Consider the following 18,208-nt stretch of genomic DNA (forward strand, 5'->3'; position numbering starts at 1 on the left):
GTTGCGGCTTCTTCCCGAAGGAATGCGTCACGTTGCCATCTGTCCCTGTTTAACATAACGTGCTGGCTGCTGAGCCAGGCATCAGAGAGGGAACAGAGCTTGGCACCTTCCTTTTGATTTGTGGCTTTCCCTGCAGCACTTGCTTTACTTCACATTCAAGACTGCCTTTGCTTCCCACCGTGGTAGGGATTTTTTGCTGTTGTGCAATGGTGGTTTTTAGCAACAAATAGCACCTGCAACAGATTTGGGGCAGACTTACTGGAGGAGAAGTAAGTTGACTTATGTGGCGCAAATATTCTTTAAGAGAATGCGTGCCTTCATCTAATCCCTCGCCCCAGAAGGCAGTCTGTGCACGGTATCTCATAGGGCTTGCTTTGCCCCATCCAGCTTGTGCAGAGGGGTTGGAGCTGAAGCCACCTTGGATCACCGTGTGCATGTGGCTGAGGGGCTGCCAAAGCCTGGGGTATTGTTTCAAGCTGGATCTAAGGCCTCCCCTTTTTGGGAAGGCTTTTAAGAATAGATGGCTATACATGCGGTTAGGCCAGGCTTGAAGCTTCTCAGAGATGAGCTCTCCCTGGATTTAGCAGTGGTGGCAGAGGACATTGTTTCTTCGAGCTGCTCTGCCTGCCAGCGAGCTGCCAAGGTGGAAGGGAAGGTGCCTCTGATCACCACGTTAATGTGGGGCAGGGGGAAGCGGGCAGGCAGCTCTGCTACTGCCTGGACATCAGGGGACATGGCCCTGGACACAGCAACAGGCTCACAGGGAAGCATCCTGAGCTGAAACAATGGGTTTTCAGTCCATCAGAGCCCTAGCAGTATCGCTTCTCTCTGACATAAGTTATCACAAGGGAGAACCCACATCGTCTTGCTCTGCCAGCGGGCACCTACTGCAGGTGGTGTTTTGCTGTGGAGGTGAGATGGACTTGACGTCTCTTGAGACTGGCTTAGGTGGCGATTAACTTGCTCCAGCACTGAGCGTGGGAGCTAGAGCTAAAAATGCCATCGTGCTCTTTACACAAGAGAGTGCAGGGACTTGCCTGTGCTTGGAGAAGATGCAGTTAATAGGCAGGGAGGAGCATCAGCCTTCAGCTGTTGACAGCTTTTATTTCTGAGGTGGTGGCCCATGATCTGGAAATGGCACTTTGAATATGGGCTGGGGAGAATCTCTTAACCCTTTGGGATGGTATAGACCTAGTTCAGTGCAAAGCTGCTGGGTTTGGGTTTAACAGAGAGGAGACAGTGGCACATGGTGCTTGGCACAGGGGAGGATATCATAGCCCTTGGTGCCTGGGTGTACCTGGGGCTGTGCTGCCTGTTCAGCTTGGTGCGATGTTTGTCTGACAGTGGTCCTTCAGTGCTGGAGGAGAGATGTGGATGAGCACTGATGGGTGGTGGTAGCAGTCGGTGGGAAACTCCTGTGAACCTGTTGGTTTTCGAGTGAGATGCCATCAGTAGGTTTCAGAGTTATCAGCGAGGTGTTTTGCTGGTAACTGCGGGCTATTTCAGTCTCTGCAGACGTCAGCACTCCCTAGGTTTGAGCTGCAGTCTGCTTGGATGCACATGTGTGATCCCAGGTGAAGCCACGGTGCCCAGGGAGCTGGGCTGCCCTGCTCCGGCAGCAGCTGGACGCAGGCAGAGCTGTGCCACAGGCCCTGTTGTTCGCTCCTCGCTTCCTCCTCCTTCTACCCCCTGCAGCGGCTCTGCCCGATCTCCGCAGCATTCCAGAGTCCTGCTCCCAAAGCTGCCCGAGCCTTCTCCAGCCCAGAGCTCTGCTCTGCTGGTTTCCAGCCCGGGGATGGCTGAGATGTCTCGTGGGTGCTGTGGGTCCGCACCCAGGAGTGGGAGCTTTGTCACCCCCGCTCCCAGCCCACGCTGTCCGCAGGTGCAGACCTCAGTACTGACCTAGGCTCATTTTTTTCCCACCAATTCTTCTTCAGTTTGTCCTTCATGGTTTTTTGGTGGGGTTTGGGTTTTTTTTTCTTTTTTTTTTTTCTTGTTTACCCTGTTCCTCTATTCTGTTGAACCCCTAGCGTGGAGCAGCCTGGTGGTGTCTGCCCTGGGGAGAGCCCATAACTCCGCTGAAGGATGCTGCTGTGAGCAAGGAGAGAGGAAGGGGCGCGGGGCTCTGGTATCCCCAGCCCTCCTAAAGGGAAACCGTGATGAGCTGGTAGACCCAAGCAGTGTGATACATCATCATGTTAGCCCTGCACAGTCACGGTACCTCCTTTACAAAGAAAAATACTTTCTCTGACCTTGCTCACATGGGGCAGGCCTCCCTTGCAGATCCATGTGTTGGAATGCTGAGGTGTGACAGAGGTGAATAAAACTGCTGGCAGCTAATGTGTTCTGTTTTTTTCTCTTGCAGGAACGCCAAGGCCGTGTCAAGTAAAAGGCCATTCCTCCCACAGAGACTGCAGCAGAGATTGCAACCCGGCTGTCTTTCAGAGAGAAAAAGAAAGAGCAAAAATATCCCAGAGAGAATTAGGACTTTTTTTTTTTCTTAATTTCATTGACTTCAAAAAGACTCTTATAAACTTGCAGTTTAAAAAAAAAAGAAAGAAAAGTATTGGAATTTCACCAGACATAGGAGTTAAAAAAACGAAAACGACAAAAAAAATCCCTTCTAGGTAGAGTATAGGTAAAAACTGTCCCCTTTCTTTTGGCTTTGGTTGTGATTTCGGAGCATACGCTTTGTTTTTTGTCTTTTTACTATGTTTTTTTTGGATTTTAAAGTCCGTAAGTGGCACATGCCGCCTTTTTTCTGATTTTTAAACCCTGCCGCTTCCCTTCCTTCCACCCCCTCGCGCCTCCTTCCCCTGGTTTTGACATTTGCACTTGGAACACCGAATTGTAACATCTACCACGGAAAGTGGAATAACTTTTGTTTATTTCTTTCTTCCCCCCTGGCCTGGAAGAGGAGGAATTCTATGAGGAAGTTGGGGTTTTGGCCTAAGAAGAATTGAACAGAAATTGTCCATGAGGTTGTGTCTTAAAGGTGGTTCATTTTTCTCTGACCCTTTGTTACTCAAAGTCAAGTACTAGGAGTCCTAAGAAATGTTCTGTTCTTGTGCATTATACGGATTTACAGATTAAGCCTGGATTAATTTGATTTTGAAAGCTGAGAACAGTGGTAAAAACTTGTTTTGTTTACAGGAAAATGAATTTTGGACAAAAAAAAAAGAAATATTGTAAAATGTGTAGTGAATATGTTTCTTCAGTTTCTTGTTAAGCCAATGAGGAATGGGCGTTGCCTTTCTTTTCACCATTAATCACTTCTCAATAATAAACGTGAGATCCTGTTGAGCATCACTGTTGTCTGCCGCTGCCTTTTCAGCGCTGCCGGCTCCGTGGCGTAGCGAGGACACGCACCTCGTTGCTCCCCCTCTGCACGGCGACTCGGGGGTTCGCTGCTGTGTTAACACCTTAAACTAACTAGTGAAATGTGGCTTCTCCTTGGGTTCGCAGCAGGGGCCCGTGCCCTGTCTCTGGGCATCCCGAGCTCAGCCCTGGCACGGTACCGGGGTTTGTTCCCAGCACCTTGGGAATGATTTTGCTCCTTGACGTGGGAAGGTGTGCGGTGGCGTGGGCTGGCACCGGCAGAGCCCCCAGCCAGCCCTCCCCAGGGCGAGACGGGCAGTGCCCGGCTGGCCTCGCTGTTCAGGATTCGTTCCCATTTCATGGGTAAGTTGGGGATTATCCGGCTCCTTCCAGGTGTGTGAAATGCAGAGGCCCGTTTGCATCCCAGATGGTCTCTTCTGGGAAAACAGCTCGAGGTCAAGAGATGACAAGTCCTGGTTTCCTTGTTTTGGTGCTTCAGAGGGAATAAAAGAGCCACAAACAAATCTACTGTCTGAGCCAGTGCCAGTGCTTTAATCGTCAATACGTAACGGGTCGTCGTCAAGGCAGGTTGTGCTCTATTGAAAATATTTCAATTATTAAATCGCAGTTGGGAAACATCTGGAACCAGCCAGCTGCCAGCTCTGCTCTTCTCACCTTGGGCAGAAAATCAGCCTGGTAAGCCTCGCTTTCCCATCGCCCTGCTTCCACACCGCGCAGGACGCAAATCCTCACACGCCCTCTATGCGCTCACTGAAAACTGTGCTTAATTTTTTTTTTTTAAAACTAATTCTTGCTTCTGAAAAGCAAACAAACAAAACTTGGCTCCAAATAGGCCTGTCTGTGTTGGGTAAGGACCCGGGCTGCTTCCTTTGGGGTTTGGGCTGGTGTTTCTGCAGGTGTCAAAAACAGTTGTGTTGCCATTCGCATTTTATTGGGATATTTTATTGTTTTCTCCGGAAGAATTTCTGTCCTCTTCATTCCGTGATAGCTTTGGCCTCTCGCTTTGCCTCCGAGCTGGCCAAAAACCCAAATTCCTTGCTGGTGTCCTCATGGCTTTCCAGAGGGAGCGTGAAACCGTTGTTTGCAAAGCTGGAGGAAATAAGGGCAGAAAGCTTGACTTCATTCAAGGCCCAAATTAAATAATTTGTGTTTTGAGAGAATCTTAATTGCTTTTTTTTTTTTTCCCCCCCCTTTTAAACTCACAAAGCCGGAGGGTGGGTTTTTCTGCCGTGCCTGGCAGGTGCTCGGTTTCACTGTTGGTCAGACGTAGTTTGTTCCCCCTTTTGGTCTTCAAGCAACGACCGGAGAGGAACAGGAAGATGCCATTTGAAAACCGCAATACTTCAGATGCAGGTGTAGTACCTGCGTTTATTTTTATGTAAGAAAACAAATAACTGCCCCATCACTTCAATCACAAGCCGTAGATCCGCGTCCTCTAACCTGGGATGGCCCCACACCCACGTCGCGTGCTGCAGCTTCAATTTCCCCTTGTGTTTGGCTGTGGGAGAGCTAAAATATTCTTTTTTTTGTTATTTTTTTCTTCTTTTAAGGCAAAGCAGGTGAATTGCTGGGATGTCACGCTCCTGATGCCCGTTTTCCCCATGGGGTTCATTCTGCAGCACCTTCAACCTTGGCATCGCTTCCATGGAAACCAGCCACCTCTGCCCCAGGAGTCTGGCGTGCCCAGGGACCTGAAACAGGCCTGTTTCACCCCAAACTGGAAAGCAGAGAAGAAGAATAAGTAGTTTAGCACATTGCTGGCTGGCTGCGCTCCCCCTTTTGCTGGTCAGGAGACCTGTGGAGCTTCCGGAGGGGAACGGAAAGGGTAACACCACAACAAGGCCCCGTCTTAAATATTAGGAAGTTGGGTTTTTTTCTTGAAAAAAGGAGAGGCCAGGTGAGTGTTGGGGAGAGCAGAAATAGTCCTGGGAAGGAAGGGGTGGCTCAGATGTGGGGAAAAAAGTGGATATTTGACATATGAATTGGAAGTAGCTGGTTCCGCCGACCCTCCCGAGGATGCTCGGAGGGCAGGACTAGCGGGGAACAGTTTCGGTTTGGGCCTGTCCTGGTCTGAACTGGGACAAAAATGGAAACTTTTTAGTGCATCTGAGGAGGTTTCACTTTCAGCCAGCTGCAGCGCATCTGTGCTTGGCAGGCTTCAGGATACAGGCAAAAAAATCCACCTGCAATTATAACTGAAGACCCCAACAGCATGCAGCGCCGTCTCCCCATGAGTGTGGCGCAGGTGAGAGCAAAACGATATTAATTACTGCTGTTTCTCTGCAGAAAAGGGGCAAAATATTTGCACGGTTCCCTGGGCTGCGCGGGGAAAGGGATCCCTGTCTGATTTTTGCCTGCTGGTGTGCTGCTCTCCCCCACTTGGAGGTGAATTCCCCCTGCCCGCAGGGCCGGGATGCCTTAGGAGGAGGTGGCTGGGCACGGATGGGAGCCAGGGGCTGCGCGCGCCACGTACCATCAAAGGAAAAGCCTCTTTGCTGCTGCGCTTCCTGAAGTTGTAGAAACCTGGGCTTGGCCTTTGCACAGTGGGTCCGTGCAGGGGCTGATTTGGGGTTTTCCAAACTGTTTGCAAACACCCTGACCCTGTGGAAGGAAACACAGCTCGGCTCAGCCCTGGAGGCAGCAGAATCCAGGCAGGGGGGCTTGGGGAACAGTTTTCTGTGCTGGGGCCGAGCAGCCAGTGCTGCTCTTGCCGTTGGCATCATCTGCAGCACCGCTCCTAGCTTATTTGCTTGGGAAAGGGAATTCCCAGATCTCCCCATAATGAGGGGGGGGAAAAAAGCTGGAAAACGCAAGACCTAAAGGCTTGAAATCCAAAAGGCAAAAGCAAAAAGCCCTGCAGTCGGTGCAAGCAGCAGCACCTGGGAGGATGGAGCGGCACAGCTGTGCAGGCATCCCTCTGGTGCAGCGGCCACTGTGTGCCTTTGCAGCTGGGAGCAGGGCTGGGGATCGCCGCGGGAGGGCTCCCATCTGCCTGCTGTCCTGCCTGCTGTCCTGCCTGCTGTCCTGCCTGCTGTCCTGCCTGCTGTCCTGCCTGCTGTCCTGCCGGGCTCTGCACCCCTGTGCATGGCTGTGCACCGCTGCTCATGGCTGTGCACCGCTCTGCACCCCTGTGCAAAGCTCTCCCAACCTCTCTGAGCCGTTTTGGGGCTGCAGAGCATTGCAAGACCTGGGAGGCAGTGGTGCTTGCAGGGAAGGACAAGGTATTTTTAAAATAAGCATCTTGGATGGCTCCAGGCTGGGGCAGAGGCTGTGAGGGGTGCAGAGGAGCCTGGTGCCATTGCTGCAGCCTGCCTTCCATGGCCTTGAGTCACTGAGCGTGGTCCTGGAAGGACCCAGAAATCTCTGCCCTGTCCAGCATCCCTAGGGAAAGGTGGGGGGGTTCTGAGCATCCAGCTCCCCCTTGGGCAATGCCTAATGTGTGGCTGGGCTGGAGCTGGCGGAGGGTGGGTGCTGCACCCCCATGGCCAGAGCAGAGTGGGTGCAGGGACCCCTCCAGGAGGCTGTGGAGTCTGCAGGGCTGGGTGCTGTGACAGCCCCCCTTGTGTGTGGCTCCTGGGGGACCCACAGCTCTTCTGATGCCTGCAGGTGCCCAGTGGGTCCCTTGGGAGGGGGAAGAGACCAGCCCAGGGGTGTGATGGGCTCAGCCCTGCCTCTGACCCACCACACCCATGCATATGGGGGAGCATCCATGTCCTTGGGCCGCAGGAGATGAGCGAAGTGCAGGGGTGCTGAGAGTCCAGAAGAGTTAGTGTTGTTCCCAGAGCCAGCCACGTCCCTCTGTGATGCAGCACCAGGGCTATGTGCATTTACCCATGAGATCCTTTATTATTGAAACAGGCCCTTCCCCTCCCAGCCACCCCAGGACAGCCCCGGCCCCATCACCTCCCGGCCCCATCACCTCCCACCCCAGGAGATGTCCAGGGAGGAGCGAAGCAGCATGACACAGTCCCTCCCCCAGCCAGACCCTCTTTCCAGGGCTTGCAGGGTGTTTAATGGCCATCATTGGCTCCTTCATCCAGGCCATTTTTGGTGGCCAGGAGGGGATGGAGCGCAATGCCTGCTCCTGCCCTGCCTGAGTTTCAGGATGGGAATGTTAAGATCTGGGATGGAAAAGGAGCACATTGCCTGCAAGGACGTATGTCTGGGGCCTCGGTCTCTCTGTCGCCTTTGCTGCTTTCCAGAGGGCAGGGGGTGCCCCAGGTTCCTGCGAGGGATGAGGCAGTCAGGGTGCCCAAAGCCCACAGGAGGATGAGGATGCAGCAAACATGGCTTTGTGCTGCCGAGGCTGCGAGCGGGTCCCAGGAGAGACCCAGGGCTCGGCACCAAGCCAGCGGGGGATGCTGGCAGCCACAACCCTTGGGGGACAGCGGGGACACCGACAGCAGCAAAGCTACAGTGATGGGACACTGGTCCTGCATAAATTACTTGGCAGGGGAGAGCAGGATATGGGGAAAAGCAGAGTCTCCTTGTGCTTCATGTGGGGAAAGCAGCAAAAAGCATCCTTGGAGGGAGCAGACATCAGCTCTGCTGCAGCCTTTGGTGATAAGCAGGTTCCTCGATCAGTCCTTGGGGAGCTGTAACCCTGAGATCACAAAAAGCACCTCGCTGGGACAAACGTGGATAAACCTGGAGCTGCAGGAAAGGCTGGCTAAGGCGGGGCAGGTCAGTGGTGCTCTCCCTCGCAGGAGTGATTTATCCAGCCCTTCTCCGGCACTGAGGACCGTGGGAACGTGGGACATGAGCAGCTGCTCTGGGCTTTGGCTCAAGGTTAGCGGGTTTATGCCAGAGGCAGCTGGAAACACTGGAGGGATGGTGGGGAAGGCTGGGGCTGCAAAAGCGTCTGGGCAAAGTTTGGCTGAAAAAAACCCTGGAGCTGTTGCTGGGTGTCTTCCCCCATCGGCAGGGAGCTGTGGGGAGCAGCCAGGTGCGAAGCCAGCAGCGCTGGGTGTGGAGGGGCTGGGCGGTGGGATGGAGGCTGATGCCTCCCCACTGCTCCCGACTCATGGGGAGAAGGGTGTTAATGCAGCCGGGTCGGTCCTCATTCTCTTCTTCCTCCTCTTCCCCACTAACGAAGGCTTTTGGCTGCTCCCTTCCTCCAAAATGTCCTCTGTGTTCCCCCTTCCCACCCCATCAGCTCCAGCACTTCTGGAGGCAGCAGCACCCACTCCTGGAGTAGGTAAATATCGGAAGGGTCTGTGGTTGGGGCTCTCTGGGTAGGGGGGCAATTTGGGAGTGCCCTGGGCTTGCATCACCTCTCCTGTTCTTGGCAGGGCTGGGCCGGTCGAGGTGGGGGGTGACGTGGGGACCCTGCTCTGCCCTGATGGTCTTGGGTGGGACTGGGTGGGCTTGGGGGGTCGGTGTGCAAACAGGGCTGCAGAGAGCTGGGGGGAGATGGGGAGGCTGGAGGGATGGGGGGGGAAGAGGAGGGATGGGGACACCGGCCCCCTCCCTGCCCTGTTCCTCCCTGGGGGTCCCGCAGCGCATTCCCTTACCGGCCCGTGTGCGATGGGGTGCTGCTGCTCAGGCTTTTTGGCATCTCCATGTTCCTCCTTTGGTGAGTGCAGCCCCCCCTCCGACCCACCAGCCCAGACCGGCCCCTCCTTTGGCATTCACCGCGTGCCTTAATTGTGTGACATTAAATCAAGGTCCACAGTGAACACGAAACGCTGGGGCCGATGGCTGGGGGTTCACGGTGGTCGTGGACTCCTGGGGTCCCTGTTCTGTCTCTAAACCCTCATCACCCGCCTCGGCCCTGGACTCCCATCACCCCCCTGTGCTGGGACCAAGCTGTGCCCCCACCCCCACCCCAGGCTGGCACTGGTGGAACAAAAGTTATGGGAGATTTGAGGCTGGGGGCTGCCTGGATCCAGCCCCATCCCGCATCCTTCAGGCCCAGCTGGGAGGTGGCTGCTTGATCCCTCTGCCCAGGATCGTCCCCCAGTGCCAGGGAAGCTATTTTTGAACGAGATAAAAAGCAAATCCCCAGCTGTCCTTGCCTCCCCCGGCTTTTGTCAAGCTATCAGCACCCTCAGAGCCATGGAAACCCAGGGGCGGTGTCTTCCTACCAGCTTAAACTCCCTGGCAGATCAGTCTGGGAGGGATTTTGGGGGGGGGGGCCTTGGGGCTGCTTGGTTGTGAGGGCTGGGGAGCTCCTGGCAGACCAGGTAGAGCAAGGTGAATTTGGGTGCGTTCAAGTGGGTTTCAAACACTGGTCCTAGGGTAGCTTGGGGCGCGGGGGTGTTAAATCCAGTAAAACCTCATTTTCTCTATTTCCACAAGGTATTTAGCAACAAAATAGTTGAAATGGCTGAAAATGCCTCAAATTCCCATCCTATAGCATGGGCCTTCCTCCCTCCTTCCAGGCCAGGACTCGGTCCTAAACAGCAGCATGCAACGGCCAGCTGAGGCCTCACAAACTCAGCACAGGAAACCCCCTGCTCCCTGCTGGGGACCTGGACAGAACTGGGCTGTAGCAATGTCGGGGAGGGGGGGGAGCACCCCAGTTTCATCCCTGTGTCCCCCCCCATCCCCTGGGACCATCCCGAGTGCACCCCAGCAAACACCACTTTCCACCCGTGACTTTTCTATGGGGGGGGGGTGGGGGTGGGTGATTTCTCAGTGCAAATATTCCCAGGTGGGGGGAGATTGGGGTGGGGGGGGCATCTCCTTAAAGGGGTGCCCGGGCCATTCCCGGTGGGGGATTCCTTGTTTCCTTGTGGGCCCTCAGCCCCACTCCCCTTGTTCCCACCAAGCACATCCCGCATCCCACCGGGAGCAGCCGCACTGCGCCGCCCGGCCCCCCCCCGCCGGGAGCATCCATCGGTACGTACCCCCCCCCCCCCCCGCCCCGTTACCTCGGTGCCCGCGGGGCTCCCCGGCAGGAGGAGGATGAGGAGGATGAAGGGCACCCGCAGGGTGATGGCAGTGGTTGGGGACAGGCCGCCGGCGATGTCACATCCCCAGGCACAATGAGGCCACCGCCGGGCTGGGGGGGTGTGTGCGTGTGTCCCGCGTGTGTGCGGGGGGGGGGAGTTAACCCTTCCCTGCTCGGTCCCGGCACCCACCAGCCTGGGGGGGGTGGGGGCCCCCGGGAAAACACCAGCACTTACTGATGGGGGTACCTGGGGGGGCTCAATGACGGACACGGTGTCCCTGTGTCCTCCCTGCTCTCCTCCCCCAGGGTCACCCCATGTCCCCTGCTCAGGGCTCGGCCAGTGAGGTGGGATGGGAGGAATGGGATTGGGATGGGAGGGATAGGATAGGAATGGAATAAGAGTGGGAGGGGTGGGACGGGATGGATTCTGATCTGATCTACCGAGGGTCCGCGGGGACCACGCGTCCCGGCTGACACCTGCCTGGGTGGTGGCTGTGTGGTTCCCAGTGAATCACTGGTTACAGGGGGGCTGCTCTTCAGCGTAGGCTCAGATTGGGGTTAAACCCAGCGGGTCTGGGGACAATTCATCACACGGGCAGGTGAGCAGGTGGGGGATGTCCTCATGATCAGCCTGAAGCGGGGATGGGTTCGGTTGCGGTGCTGCCTGCAGGCAGCGTGGGTCTCGGGGGCGGGGGGCTCTGGATCAGGCCCTACCCTACCCTGATGAGGCCTCAGGCATCCCTGGGTGGGGACGAGGGGCTGGGACACCACCACCGCAAAACCCCTCAGCCCCAGGGTGCTGGGTGCTGCCTGGGGACCAGCACAGCCGTGGGGGTCCAGAGCCCTGCTCCTGGGGGAGGCTTTGGTGGGGCTCAGCCATGGGGCAAAGGTGGGGCTGGATCCATCGCGGAGTGACCTTGGGCACCGCCAGCCTCGTGCGCGTTAATGATTGACGGGGTGGCCGGACACGGTGGGACTCTGCCCATCCCGTGCGATCACCCACCCCTGCCTCAGCCACCCCCTGCCACCCCTGGTCGGGGTTCATCGCCCCGGCCTCATCCTCCCACCGGGACACGCGCTGACACCCCACGGGGGTCCCACGGGGGGATTTTCTCCCAGGGCTATACACCCTGTCCACACGTCACCGTGTCTCTGCGACAAAGTGGGACATCCCCTCCCATGCCCCCCATGGTGACCCCGCTCCTGGGGCCAGGCTCTGCCTCCCCAGCGCCCTGCTGGGGAACACCCTTCTCCCTCCCAGTGTTCCCAGTGCTCCTTCCAGCACCCGCAGCTCCCTCCTCCCAGTCCGCAGGGGCAGCAGGGCTCAGTGGGTCGTCCCGTCTCTGCGGGGGCCATGCCGGGTGTCGGGGTGCTCCCCAGCCCCGCTGAGGCTTTGCCAGGCAGAGCTCAGAGGCTGCTGGTGGCAGGTACCAGCACGGGCATCGGGCTGGGCTGGGGGTGGCAGGGGGCTCACTGGGGACAGGGAGGGGGGTGGCACCCTGCTGAGCCCCCCCCAGCACCCTTGGGGGTTTTTGGGGGTGTTGGGGGATGGCCATGGTTCTGTCCACAGAGCAAGGTAGCGGGGAAAGGTCTGGGGCAGGGTGCTGGCACTGGTCACTGGGGTGTTTTTGAACTCAGTGTCCCCCCCTGCCTTCACCATCACCCAGATGGGTCTGGGAGTGCTGGCGGGGACAGGGTCCTCTGTACCCCCTAGGAACACTGTGACCCCCTGGTTTGCTCACGGGGGCCATCCTCGCAGGGAATTTGGTGGGGGACAGAGGGTCTGGGAGCCCCAGAAGAAGGAGGGCGAGGAGCATGGAGGGTGTTCATGCTCCACAAGTGTCATGAGCAGCCAGGTCTCAGCTTCCCTTTGCTGCTGGCCAGGTGGTGTCTGGGTGGCCGGTGCCAGCCCTGGTTTTGCCCTCCTTAAACCCCCCTGGGATACCCTGTGCTGTCATGGGAGGCCAGTGCCCAGGGGCCACCCTTCCCCTCTCCAGGGCCAGGGGAGGCAGCAGGACCCCCAGGCACACCTGCAGTGGGGTCACCCCTCTGTGGTGGGACAGGGAGATGGGGGGATGGGGAGGTGGGAGGGGGACATGTTCACCATCGCAACCGGTGGAGCTGCTGGGAGATGGCAGCCTGGGGGGAGGGATGCCCACAGCCCCCTCCTTGTTACCCCCCACCAGCCTCCCCCGGGTGGTTCCCCTGGCCAGAGCATCCCTGAGGCAGGGGGACGTCCCTGCAGGGGGGGCAGCGCCAGGCAGGGCACAGGGTACCAGAGCACCCCCAGGGGAAGGTGACAGCCCCAGAACCCCTCCAGGGGCCAGGTTAGGGTGAGGGTGGCCATGAGAAGCCAGAAGCCAGCGGGGCCGAGGAGCTGGAGGGGACAGGGACAGGGTGAGTGCCTGCTTTTGGGGGGCGGACAGGGTAGAGATGGCTGTAGTCCAGGTGGGCTGGGGGTCCTGACCCTGTGTCCCCCCTACAGCCACCCACGCCGTCAATGGGAACCCCATGCTCCCACCCTTCCCAGAGGAGATGCAGACAGCCATTTTCGGTGAGTGGTTACCCCATGCCCTGAAGGGGGGGGGTCCTGGCAGCCACAGCTGCCCCCAGGACTCCCCCATCCCAGCTCACCCCTCTCCTGAGTGAGGGCAACCAGCTGCCCACTCCCCGCCTGCCCCCCTGCAGGCATGGGGTGCTTCTGGGGAGCAGAGCGGCTCTTCTGGAAGATGCCAGGGGTCTTCTCCACCCAGGTGGGCTATGCAGGAGGCTTCACCCCCAACCCCACCTATGAAGAAGTGCGCACAGGTAACGACGGGCTCCTCCTCCCGTGCTGCGATGGGTGGACCCCCCCCCCAATGTCCCCTGCACCCATGGTGGGGTACTGTCCGCATCCAGCATGGCAGGGTGTCCCACAGCCCCTGCGGGCCCCAGCCTGGGCTCCCGTAGGACGTTCTCTGCTATCCATGGGATGCTGATCCCTCCTTGTCCCTCACCACAGACCCACAGACCCCCCAGCCCAGACAGATGCTGCCCAGCTTATCTGGGAGACATTTTGGGGAGGATTAGCCATCTGCAGGAAATATTATCCCGGCTGCTGTCTCCAGCTGGGGATTTATCCCAGTGTGGGGTGGGGGGCTTAAGCATCCCATCCCCACCCGGGCATGGGAGTCCAGGGGTTCCTGGGGGGTGGGTTGGTGCTGTAGCCCCTCTATATCCAGCTCCATCCCTCCAGCCTTGCTGACACTCCTGTTTTGCACAAGTCTCACGAATTTGCCAGATCTCAGCTCCCAGCAGGAGTGTGCATCAGCCAATGGTCTCCCCCATCCCGGGGCAGCAGGAGGCTGGGGGGCAGGAGGCCACGGTGAGGGGCTACCCCGGTAGCGCTGCGGGTCTGGCTCTCGCTGCAGGACTGACGGGGCACGCCGAGGTGGTGAGGGTCATCTTCAACCCCCAGAAGGTCAGCTATGAGGAACTTCTCAAAGTCTTCTGGGAGAACCACGACCCCACACAAGGTAGGGACGAGCTGCCGGGGCTGGGTGGTGGCCATGGGTCCCGCTGCAGCCCTGGAGCCCTGGTCTGGGGAGGGCTTAACCCCAAACTGGCCCCAACAGTGGGCCCTTGGCATCTCCATCCCTTGGTGCTGGGTGTGGGGGGGCTCACAGAGCCTTCACTCACCAACCCCCTGCAGGTCCTTAGCAGGATCCTCCACAGCCAGCTCTGCTGCTGTACCCCCATCCCATGCCTCAGTTTCTCCGTCTCCCCCCCTCCCGTGGGTGAAGGCACTGTACTGCACTGTGCCCAGTGGGGCCAGGGGGTGCCCCATAACCCCCCCGGGTGCTGCCTGCCCCCCCAGGCATGCGGCAGCAGGAGGACCTGGGCACCCAGTACCGCTCTGTCATCTACACGCTGGGCCCCCAGCAGCAGGCGGCTGCCCTCCGCAGCAGGGCGGTGTACCAGCAGGTAGGTGGGGACACTGGGGACACCGGGACCCCCCCCGGGGACACACTGGCCACCTCTCCCAGCCCCGGAGTGTGGGGCAAACCCTTGCCCTGTCTATGACGTGCTGTGGGGCAATGGGATGGAGGGGTCCATCCAGGGTCCCAGCGCCATCATGGGACTGCCCTAGGGGCTGAGGGAGCGGCGGCAGGGGGACGTCACCACTGCCATCGAGCCGGCTGGTGACTTCTACTACGCTGAGGACCACCACCAGCAGTACCTGCACAAGGTGCCTGGGGGCTCCTGCGACCCAAAGGGCACCGGCGTCACCTGCCCCATCACAGCCTGAGGGGCCACCTCGTGCCCCCTGGCTTGTCCCCACGTCCCCAGCGTTGCAGGCAGGGTGGGGAGAGCAGCCAGCCCCACATGCCATGTCCAGCCCCACACACTGCAGCTCTCACACTCCCCATTGCCCTGGCAGGATTAAAGCCACGTGCCCCCCGCTTTGTCCTGTCCATGGGTGCAGCCGGGGGGCCTGGAGGCTCGTTGGGCTCGGGGGGGGGGCGCTGGCTGGGGTGGAAAGGGACCACCGTGGGCCCTGCCTGGGGGTGTCTGTGGCCATGGCTCTGCCCCAGTGTTTGGCGTTGGGGGGCCGATGGGGCAACGGGGGTTGGTCTGGGGCAGGGGCTGGTGGTCTGGGGGGGGGGGGGGGCTGCTGGAGCGTGACGGGGGGGTGGTCTGGGCGGGGTCAGGGTCCGGGGGGCTAGAGGTCCGGGGAAGCCCGTGTCCGTGGGGTTGTGCGGTCCCGGAGGGGGCCGGCGGGGGGGGCCGCTGCAGTCCCGCGCTCTCCCGCCAGGGGGCAGTGCCGCGCCGCGCCCCCTCCGTCCGCCAGGGGGCCGCGGCGGCGCAGGCAGAGTGCGCGCCTATACGGTACATACGGTATATACATACGGTACGTGCGTGCGCACGCAGAAACACAGCACGTTCGGCCTGTACAGGTATGGATGTCACACGGGGACAGAGGGCACATGCGTGTGCAGGCACAGGGGCGTGCAGCGCACATACGTACACATACATATGTGCACAGGGACATGCAGCGCACATACATACACGCACACGCGTGCACAACGACATGCAGCTCACATACATACACGTACATGCGTGCACAGGGACATGCAGCGCACATACATACACGCACACGCGTGCACAGGGACATGCAGCGCACATACATACACGCACACGCGTGCACAGGGACATGCAGCGCACATACATACACGCACACGCGTGCACAGGGACATGCAGCGCACATACATACACGCACACGCGTGCACAGGGACATGCAGCGCACATACATACACGCACACGCGTGCACAGGGACATGCAGCGCACATACATACACGCACACGCGTGCACAGGGACATGCAGCGCACATACATACACGTACATGTGTGCACAGGGACATGCAGCGCACATACATACACGCACACGTGTGCACAGGGACATGCAGCGCACATACATACACGCACACGCGTGCACAACGACATGCAGCTCACATACATACACGTACATGCGTGCACAGGGACATGCAGCGCACATACATACACGCACACGCGTGCACAGGGACATGCAGCTCACATACATACACGTACATGCGTGCACAGGGACATGCAGCGCACATACATACACGCACACGCGTGCACAGGGACATGCAGCGCACATACATACACGCACACGCGTGCACAGGGACATGCAGCGCACATACATACACGCACACGCGTGCACAGGGACATGCAGCGCACATACATACACGCACATGTGTGCACAGGGACATGCAGCGCACATACATACACGCACACGCGTGCACAGGGACATGCAGCGCACATACATACACGTACATGTGTGCACAGGGACATGCAGCGCACATACATACACGCACACGTGTGCACAGGGACATGCAGCGCACATACATACACGCACACGCGTGCACAGGGACATGCAGCGCACATACATACACGCACACGCGTGCCCAGGGACATGCAGCGCACATACATACACGCACACGCGTGCACAGGGACATGCAGCTCACATACATACACGTACATGCGTGCACAGGGACATGCAGCGCACATACATACACGCACACGCGTGCACAGGGACATGCAGCGCACATACATACACGCACACGCGTGCACAGGGACATGCAGCACGCCCAGGCACCCCCGCACGCATGGGCAGGTTCGCCGTGCGGGGGGACGCTGCGGGGCCAGGCTCGCTGCCGACCCTCCCGCCTTTGGGGGCTTTGGGGAGCAGGTACCTCTGCTGTCCCTTTGCCCCACGCTGCAGTGACAGCAAGGACGGACAGACCCCGTGATGGCCCATGCTAGCTCCCAAAGGGTTAACGGCTCCCATGAGCCCAGTTAGAACCAAACTGGCCCCAGCTGCATACTGGGGTGGGGAGTAAAAGTGGGGGGGCAACTGCGGGGGCTTCACCAGCAGTGACGGAGGTGGCTGGAGTGGGCAGGTAGGGGTTGTGTCACCCCTGCCATGTCTGCGGGGTCCCTGTCCTTGGGGGGGTCCCTCCTAGGGTCCATCCCCCCCCGCCAGGAGCAGTGCAGTCTCCATTCCTCCCCAGTTCTTACGGGTGGGGGGGTCCCAGTGGGTGGGGGGGTCCCAGTGGGTGGGGGGGTCCCAGTGGCCATGTCCCATGTTGTCCTGGGCAGACTGAGGTTTGCAGGGGTGGAGGGACATGGGGGCAGGAAGCCCCCTTCCCCCAGTTTTCCCAGCAAAAGCCCCCCCAGGCTCACCACCAAATGCTGCCCCCTCCTAAACTCCCTGGGCCCCTTGGGGGAAGGGACCCCTCTGCCCGGGCACCCAGACCCCCCTGCACCCCCCCCAGGTGACAAGGACATCTGCATGCTCACCCCTCCTCCCTCCTCCTGCCCTGGCTCCCCAGTGGGTCCCAGTCCCTCTGGCTCGGGGTGGCCTCTGGGGTGGGGGTCCCAAGATGACCCCCACCCAGGACTCCTGGGTCCCATGCACCCACCCAGCACCCTGCGCTGGGTCTGGCTGGGGACACCTCGGTGTCCCCAGGGCGGGTCTGTGGCTGGAAACCAACCTGCAGGGGATGGTTTGGGGGTGCCATGATGTGTGTGCCCCCCCCAGGGCAGGGGGTCCCTATCACGGTGTCCCCAGCACCCCTCTTGCACAGGCAGATTTGGGGGCTGCGTTTGGTGGATTTAGAGCAAAAAGGCTGGCAAAAAATGAAAATAAAGCTGAAACCCCCCCAAAAAAAAGGGTTGTGAAGGGTGAGTGAAAGCAGAGAACTGAGACGCAGGTTTCGGGGGGGGGGCTGGGGGTGACAGGGCCCGGGGGAGCCCCTGGGTGCCACAGGTGCCACATGTTGGGGATCTCCTGACCCCCCCCCCCCCCGCCCTTGGCCAGCGCTGGCACCCCAGCTGGGTGTCCCCTCCGCCTCCAGGGATGGGTGCCCAGCCGGGTGCATCCCGTCCCCACACCGCAGGGGGTGAGCCGAGCCCGGCGGGGGGGCTTGTCCCCAACCCCACGGGGGGGGACAACGGGGGACACGGGGACTTCTTTTTTTTTTTTTTAGGAAAGTGAAGCTCTCTGGGTCAACGGAGAGCGAAAAAAATAAATAAAAGCCGAGAGAAAGCGAGCGCAGGTCGGCTTCCGGCACCTGGCCCCGCAGCTGCCACGCTGCCCGGCTTTGAAGAAGGAGTTAAAGAAGAATGAAAGCCAGGGACGGGGACAGGGGACGCTGGCCTTCAGCCTCGCGCCCCAGCACCCTCCTCACCCCGCGGGAGGCCAGGGGCACCCGCCGTGGGGTATCATGGGGGAGACGGCTGCGATGGCGGGTGCCCAAATCTGATGATTTGTGGATTGTTCTTATTTTTTTTTATATATATAAATCCCCAGCTGCTGGAGTCAGGGGATGGGACCAGGCGAGGGGCTAAAGGCCAGGGAAGTGCGGGGACGTGTCCCATGGGATGATGTGCCTCCCCCCAGCAGCCCGCCCAG

General features: G+C 59.2%; 2 protein-coding genes and 1 long non-coding RNA gene across 4 annotated transcripts in view; 2 read left to right on the top strand and 1 right to left on the bottom strand.

The window, feature by feature from the left end:
• YTHDF2 (YTH N6-methyladenosine RNA binding protein F2) overlaps window positions 1-3,309 on the top strand; it is a 22,140-nt gene extending 18,831 nt beyond the window's left edge. The window contains exon 5 of the mRNA XM_075115111.1: window positions 2,366-3,309. Coding sequence (XP_074971212.1) covers window positions 2,366-2,389 — 24 coding nt within the window. The 3' untranslated portion in view covers window positions 2,390-3,309. The remainder of the gene's footprint in view (window positions 1-2,365) is intronic.
• LOC142066964 (uncharacterized) lies at window positions 2,871-10,366 on the bottom strand. 2 transcript variants are annotated; one of them, XR_012663832.1, is made up of 2 exons: window positions 10,215-10,366; window positions 2,871-5,940 (listed from the first exon to the last, which is right to left on the bottom strand). It is a non-coding gene; the product is annotated as an uncharacterized LOC142066964 (long non-coding RNA). The 2 variants fall into 2 exon arrangements; XR_012663833.1 differs by lacking the exon at window positions 10,215-10,366 and adding an exon at window positions 8,853-9,086.
• Window positions 10,367-11,480: 1,114 nt separating this feature from the next.
• LOC142066963 (peptide methionine sulfoxide reductase MsrA 1-like) lies at window positions 11,481-14,675 on the top strand. Its single transcript, XM_075115112.1, has 6 exons — window positions 11,481-11,661; window positions 12,720-12,788; window positions 12,923-13,042; window positions 13,645-13,749; window positions 14,091-14,197; window positions 14,364-14,675. Exons 1-6 carry the CDS (start codon window positions 11,589-11,591, stop codon window positions 14,520-14,522), a joined length of 633 nt encoding a protein of 210 aa, XP_074971213.1. The 5' UTR covers window positions 11,481-11,588; the 3' UTR covers window positions 14,523-14,675.
• Window positions 14,676-18,208: the final 3,533 nt, after the last annotated feature.

This window comes from Phalacrocorax aristotelis, chromosome 20 (assembly GCF_949628215.1).
Source record: "Phalacrocorax aristotelis chromosome 20, bGulAri2.1, whole genome shotgun sequence".
Classification (NCBI taxonomy): Eukaryota; Metazoa; Chordata; class Aves; order Suliformes; family Phalacrocoracidae; genus Phalacrocorax; species Phalacrocorax aristotelis.